General features: G+C 49.8%; 1 protein-coding gene across 1 annotated transcript; it reads left to right on the forward strand.

Annotated features, from left to right (window-relative positions):
* The first annotated feature begins 1,119 nt into the window (after nucleotides 1–1,119).
* LOC118776373 (CCN family member 1-like) lies at nucleotides 1,120–7,215 on the forward strand. Its single transcript, XM_036526693.1, has 5 exons — nucleotides 1,120–1,520; nucleotides 2,938–3,151; nucleotides 3,871–4,227; nucleotides 4,718–4,923; nucleotides 5,522–7,215. Exons 1-5 carry the CDS (start codon nucleotides 1,452–1,454, stop codon nucleotides 5,825–5,827), a joined length of 1,152 nt encoding a protein of 383 aa, XP_036382586.1. The 5' UTR covers nucleotides 1,120–1,451; the 3' UTR covers nucleotides 5,828–7,215.
* Nucleotides 7,216–7,497: the final 282 nt, after the last annotated feature.

Genomic DNA, 7,497 nt, shown 5'->3' on the forward strand with positions numbered 1-7,497 from the left:
TCCATAGCAGCGTGAGCCAAGGCCTAATGCAATGGCTTCCTGTTCTTGAACAAAAACACTTTTTTATGTCCTCGCTGGATGACAATGAGATTGTTTAGTTTTTCCTACATAAACATACAGGTTTTGAGGCGAGGGGAACCTGTGTTTCCTGGAATGTGTCTGTGAGGGAAAGGCTTTGAGGGAACGCTGGACAGCAACAGGAAGTGCCCAGGGCAGAGAGGGCTTCAGGAGAACAGGGAGGGGAGGGAAACCGCTCGGAGGGATTCTCACCATTGTTTGCATCAGCGCTTTCCCTCCTGTGCAGAGGCACAAACACCTCATAGTTACGCAAGAGCGGGATTCCCTCTCCATTTTGTTCCATACAGAACTGGCCTCGTTCCTTGTGTTCCAATCACGGAATCCCCAAACAAGTGTGGCACTCCCAGCATGCCTTGCTACACAAGCAAGTATACCGGATCATGTGACCAAAGTCATTTCTGTCACTACGGCATCAAATCTAGGGCAATTTGCTCATAACCTGCCGTGTGACCCTGCTGTAGTTTAGCTGCAAAAAGCTAGTTATGTTTCTGTGTCATAACTAAGTACCATATTTTGTATTGTGTCCATGCATCCTTTGGCAGGCATTAATGCTATTTAAAATCTCTGATCATTAAATATTGTTTTTTTTTCGTTCTTGCTCTCAGGAACTTTCCTTGCGTTTTTCTACTGGGAGGTCTGAAATTTGCTTCTTAGCTTTTTGAACGTCATCTTCCAAAGCTGTCTCTGTGATTTCGGCTGCATGTCCTCCTCTTGGCAGCCATGCGTTTGGAGTTTGCCTGCTTCCCACCCTCACACACTCTCCTCACTCAGTCCCTTCTTCAGCCTCCCACACCCAACCCAGCCCACCCCACCCTCTTAATCTTTCTCTTCTCCTACTGCCCTCCTTTTCTCTCCCTCTCCCCCCACTCCCTCCCTCCCTCCCTCTCTCCCTCTCTCTCCCTCTCTCTCTTCCTCTCTCTCTCTCTCTCTCTCTCTCTCTCTCTCTCTCTGGTGTGTGGACTGCTGATGATGTCACAGGGGGCCGTCTGCTGGCCTCTATAAGTGAGGGCGCCGCGGGAGGAATTTCTCAATGAAGTGGCGCTGAGTCGAGCCCCGTGGGAGATAGGCGAGCAAACGGAGAACGACGGACCGGTGTACCGCTCAGTGCACCCACGCACAGACCAGGACCAGCCCCACGCCGCAGACGCAGACGGACACACAGACGTACAGACATACAGACGCCTGTCCTCTTTGGATTCACGACGAGCGGGCACTGGGCTCCGTACACTTTGACCACGACGCAGCTGGCAACCTTTCTCTAAATTGCTGAACGCACCCAACTAATTTTGCATATATTAGAGTTTCGTCGCTGTTATTTTTTTTTTTATTCCACGTTTTTTTGTTGTCGTTCTTATTGCCGAGACCAAGAGAGAATGTTTCCCATGAGTGTGAGGTGGGCTTCCTCAGCTCTGGCTGTTCTGCTGGTCTGCACCTCTGTGATGGTGAGTTTCCATGTGATATTAGTAACTTGCACCTGTCTCTCAGTCTCTCTGTTTCTCTCCCTGTCCCTCTGTTTCTCCCTCTCTCCCTCTCTCTCTGTCTCTCTCTCTCTCTCTGTCTCTCTCTCTCTCTCTCTCTCTCTCCCTCTCTCTCTCTCTCCCTCTCTCTCTCTGCACATGAAGTCAGATGCCGTATGTGCATAATAGTGGTGAATGGTCAAAAGAAAGTATGATCACGCAAAACACAGTCATGTAGTCATGTATGCCTACAGTTAATACACAGACATCTAGCCTGATGTACACAGGTTTAAAATCACTATCATGTTTACTGTAAACCAAGTTTCACATTTTTCAGTCAGACATGCAAAGCGGGAGATATGTTGAAACAATATAAAAAACATTGTGAGTTCATTTGCTGCTGTGACTGGAATTGAGGGCTTCTTTAATTTTATGAGTGATGGGGCTTTCAGATGTTGAGATTCAGGGGGGTGGAGGGGACTTGGACGCATGTAAATATAGTAATTCAGACCTCCAGCTTGAGTTATAAATGAGTTGCTGTCTGACATCAGCATGCTCTTCATAGCACTGGCTTTGTAAGGACTGAAAAAAATGCTCTTGAATGAGTCTTATCACACTTTGCATTTTTCTATGCCCCTCTTGTGCACACAAGCACATATTGTCCACCTATAAGGATCTTTGTGCATGGTTTCTCACCAGCGTTTCAGAAAAGAACCAAAAGCCACTAGGGGTACTTTCTCTACTGATTCAGTATCACTTACACTGTCCCCTTTTGCAGTGAGTCCTTAGATGCTTCAGGATTTCCTAATGATGTGTTGCATGATGGCTCATATTTGTCTTTGGTGCAGTTTAGCACGGCTCAGCATGGTTCAGCATGGTTTTAGCACAGTTTAGCCCACAGAGGGAGGCCTTAATGGTTCACAGCAGAAATAAATACTGTGTACTCTCTCTAGACGACCGTGCTTTTGACTTATGCCCTCCTAGGGAGTAGGACAATGGTGGGGTTCTCTCAGTGTGAGGAAACGCCTGTTCGGAAGAATCTCTGCTCTGTGGAGTGATGTATCACTCACTGTGTCCCAGAATGCAGTTGCGCTGATTATGACAGGGCCCGGGGGACAGGTTTGCATGCAAATAATGCTAACAGCCCCAGCCCTGTACCTCTAATCTCACGCTCATCCTTGCTTTACTTTCAACGTCTGATTGTGGAGAAGAGGAAGCACCTTTTGCTGAAGTAATTTAAAGACAGAGTTTAGATGAGACTGTAGTCCAGTTTGGTGCAGCTTTGCAGCTTGTGCCTACAGTTCTGTGCTGTGCCCTCATGCTCACCCCATCTTTTCATGCCCCCGCCCCCCCTTTACACCTGCCTCATCCTCATATTGTGGTTTTTTTTTTCTTTTCCCAGGTGGAAGGGGGCTGCCCGCTGCAGTGCTCCTGCCCCCCCTCTCCGCCCCCCTGCCCGCCGGGCGTCAGCTGGGTGACCGATGGCTGCGGCTGCTGCAAGGTGTGCGCCAGGCAGTTCAACGAGGAGTGTAGCCCCAGCCAGCCCTGCGACCACATCAAGGGCCTGCGCTGCCACCTGGTGGCTGGAGGACACCCCGAGCGCGGGCTCTGTCGAGGTAAACGGGGGCAGTGGGAGGGGCGGCGGGTGGGTGGAGAGAGGGGGTGAGGGTGGGTGTGGGGAGCGGCTTCCTCACACACCGTTCCTCTGATTGTCACTGCTACAGCAACGGTACGACAACGTTTCTTTTTCTCGCTACATCGTTTGTTTGCTGGGCAAACACCCTTATCCAGGACAATTCACAAAGCTTACATAGCACACATTATCCATTCATACAGCTGAGTATTTACTGAGGCAACTCAGGTTAAGTGTACTGTATAATGTCCAGGGTGCAAGTGAAGTGGCCTTCCTGAGAAACCTTACTATAAGACACCATCTAAAAATTACATTACATTACAGTATGTTATTGGCATTCAGCAGACACTCTTACCCAGAGCAACTTACATAGGTTACAAGTTTTACGTGTCATCCACTTTTACAGCTGGATATTTACTGTGGCAGTTTTGGGTTAAGTACCTTTCCCAGAGGTACAGCAGCAGGGGAATCAAACCAGCAACCTTTCAGTTACGAGTCCTGCTCCTTACCACTATGCCGCACTGCTGCTCCTTATTATAAACATAATTATACCCTCCTAGATGTTAATACCGGATGTAAGGATGTACACAGATGTAAGGTTGTCGTAACTAGATGTGAATGTCAGATTTAAATGTTTATGCGTATGGGAATGCACAGTGGGAAAGCACACGCCTCATGCCCCCCTTCCTCCCCCCCCCCCAGCGGAGGCACAGGGCCGCCCCTGCGAGCTGAACGGCCACGTGTACCAGCACGGAGAGGACTTCCAGCCCAGCTGCCAGCACCAGTGCAGCTGTGTGGACGGGGTGGTGGGCTGCATGCCCCTGTGCCCGCACCAGGTGCCCCTGCCCGACTGGCGGTGCGCCAAGCCCCGCCTGGCCCGCCCCCCCGGCCGCTGCTGCGAGGAGTGGGTCTGCGATGATGACAACCGCATCAGCGAGGACCCCGCCGAGCCCCCCCATGTGCCCCCGCACGACCCCCGACCCCAGCCCCACCTCAACGTCGTCACCAACGAGCTGGAGGCGCCCGCCCGGCGTCACTCCTTCGGAGAGAACTTTCTGGGTACAGACCAAACCCCTCCCCTAACCTCACTCCCGGTACTTACAGCACTGCAAGCTACATGTGCCCAATAGTGGGTGGAGCTACTGTGCACTGTTAACCACTGATTGGTTTGAACCAATGCTTTTTCAAGCAAAACACTTTGAACTGATTCATTCAAATCAGCAAGTGACTGAAAATTGTGATAGTTCTTTGTCCAGAGTGACTTACATAGATTAAAATTTTACATGTTATTCATGTATAGCTGGATATTTACTGAGGCAAGTCTGGGTTAAGTACCTTGCCCGAGGGTACAGCAGCAGTGCCCCAGTGGGGAATCGAACCAGCAACCTTTCAGTTACAAGCCCTGCTCCTTCCCACTATGCTACACTACCGCCCACTCAGAGGAGAGTGAAGGCTCAGTCTCCCATTACCACTTTCTCTGGCTTTGATCATCTCCAGCTCTAAACCTGTTCCTCATGGCTCTCTCTCTGTCCCTCCTCCTCCCCTGCAGCTGATTGGCTGTCCCTCTCGCAGCCCCACGCCCCGTTTCCCACCAAGTGCTTCCCGCAGACCACCGATTGGTCGGAGTGCTCCACCACCTGCGGCATGGGCATCTCTAGCCGAGTGACCAATAGCAACACGGAGTGCCGGCTGGTCAGAGAGACCCGGCTGTGTCAGATTCGAGAGTGTAACCTCACACCGGCCACATCTACCAGGGTAAGGCACTGCCACACCAACCCACACCATCAATGAGCATGTCATCCTCTTACTGTAGAGAACAATACAGGTATTTAGATTCTAATATGCTTACCTTAGTATCTTCTATTAAACCGTTCAGTCTTGGTTTTGAATGTATACAGTGTGTATCGCAATGTGCTTTGGGCTTTGGTAACTGTGATGTATGATCGTGTGTGTACTTAGCTTCCCTTAGTTTCTAGGCTGTCTTGTCAGGTTGCACAAATTAACTCGTGGTAGTGCTTGAACAGCTCTCACTCACAGGTCTGGGAGAGCTGTTAGCCTGGTCCGACACTGTTGCTCGTTCAGATTGAGTGGATACACTTCAGCTGTTTTGTGCTGTAAGCTGCTCTGGGAAAGAGCGTCTGCTAAATGAATGCAATGTAATGTAACGTAACGTAATGTAATGTAAAGTAATGTAATGTAATGTAACGTAACGTAACGTAACGTAACGTAACGTAACGTAACGTAACGTAACGTAACGTAACGTAACGTAAAGTAATGCTAGAACTGCCCTGCATGTCCGGCATCAGGCTGTGCGTGCTGACGCCGAGCGTTGTGTCCTGTCTCTCTCCCGCAGAGGGGTAAGCGGTGCCAGCGGACGGAGCGGCCACGGGAGCCGGTGAGGATCACGTTCGCGGGCTGCTCCACGGCGCGGCGGTACCGGCCCCGCTCCTGCGGCTCGTGCGGGGACGGGCGCTGCTGCACCCCCTCGCAGACGCGCACCCTGAGGCTGCGCTTCCGCTGCCCCGACGGCGAGAGCTTCACCCGCAGCGTCATGTGGGTGCAGCGCTGCCGCTGCAGCAAAACCTGCGCCAGCCGCGGCCCCGCCCCCCCGCCGCCCTCCATCAGCCTGCACAACGACATCCACACCTTCTCACACTGAGGACCCCCCCCGGGAGGGGGGGGGACGCCTCTGAGGGCCAGGCTACCCATCATCCCTGAGACTGAAAGGGGACCACCCCTAGTAGCTGGATGGCAGTCCTCATTTTTCCCGTGCAGCGACCTCCCAGACAGCAGGGGACGCTGTTCAGTTTCTCTCTTGGGGCTCTGAACCTCTGCCAGTCGTCACAGCCCCCCATCACCACCCCTGCTACAAACCAGGCTACCAGTCCAGCCAAAACTAAGAACAATGAACTTTTTGCTTGCACTTTAAGTCTTTAATTTTCTCGTTGTTTTACACACCTGCTAGCTACTGAGAGTGATGTATGGACACGTAGAGACATGCCTCCCCCCCAATCCTACCCTCAAGCAAACAGCTGAGTTGAGGGTCCCACACTGGGTAACGGGGTGCTCTTCCTTGCAGTGTCAGAGATTACTACAAGTGCTTTCTGTTACCCCTCATGGCACAGTGCATAGACCAGTCGTTGTAAACAACAGCGTGGGTTCATGGAAGACACATGTTGGCTATTTTTATAGACGACACATGATTGACATGTAGACTAGGTTCACGGATGACACATGGATTGCACGCTGTGGGACGGGATACCACTCGCGAGTTCAGAGTGGGATTCTTAGTTTTACACCCAAAATGCTTTAACGAATCAATCCTGCTTTCTTCGATTATTTTCACCTCTTTCTTTTTTAACATGTTTTTTACTTGTTTTTTGGTAGACGAGAGAACAAACCCTACAGTTCAGCACGGTTGTACAAAAATAGCAGGAATATGGGTTACGAGCATTAATATGTGATGCATATTCTGATGATGGAATACCTGTCATATCTAATGGGCAACAGAGTGTTTTCACAGTTCAACCACATCTGTGAAATACTGTGTGCAGGTCTGACTTTTCCCCAATACCGTGATGGATTGTGGAACCTGTGCTGATTGCATCAGTCTCCATTTCTCTCTGTGTCTGTCTGTTTGGGCATATGCAGCGGGTTCTCTCTGTGTGCATTTTACTCTTAGCTTTTTTTTTTGGTCTGTTCAGGTGTGGACTGGAAACCAGGAAAACCCTTATTCTGGAATTCTATCCGTTGTAAACCTGTAGGTTTCAGTGTGTGTTTACTGTGTGTCTGTGTGCGAGTGTATGTGAGAGCGATCACGCGCGTGTGTGCGCGTGAGAAATGTAGTGTTTGTACAGACTTCACCCTTCGGTGGAGTGACACTCTTTGGAGGTCGCCTCTTTTTTTGGGGCGTGTGTTAAAAGCCTGATAGAGGCTTTCTTGTACTAGAAGATTGAAGATTTGTGTATTTAAGACTTCTATTTTGTTTAATGTAATTCCTGAATGTATTTTCAGTGTTACCAAGTCTCCTTTCAAAGAAAAAAATATACAGACATACAATATACATCTGTGGGTCTGTCTCATTTCAAGTAATTACGTGTGTGTGTGTGCGTGTGTGTGTGCGTGCGTGTGTGTGTGTGTGTCTGTGGTCCTCTAAGGAGGAGAGAAATTAAAAATGAAAAGAGCCAGCACTGAAAATGAGCAAAGAAATATTCATATTGTAACTCAATTACGGCTAAACTGCTGTAATCACTGCTGAGGGAGGAGATTGGTGTGTTATTGTGATTTTAAATATTCATGTAATCACACCAGTGTAATGGCTTAAATTAA

This window comes from Megalops cyprinoides, chromosome 4 (assembly GCF_013368585.1).
Source record: "Megalops cyprinoides isolate fMegCyp1 chromosome 4, fMegCyp1.pri, whole genome shotgun sequence".
Lineage (NCBI taxonomy): Eukaryota > Metazoa > Chordata > Actinopteri > Elopiformes > Megalopidae > Megalops > Megalops cyprinoides.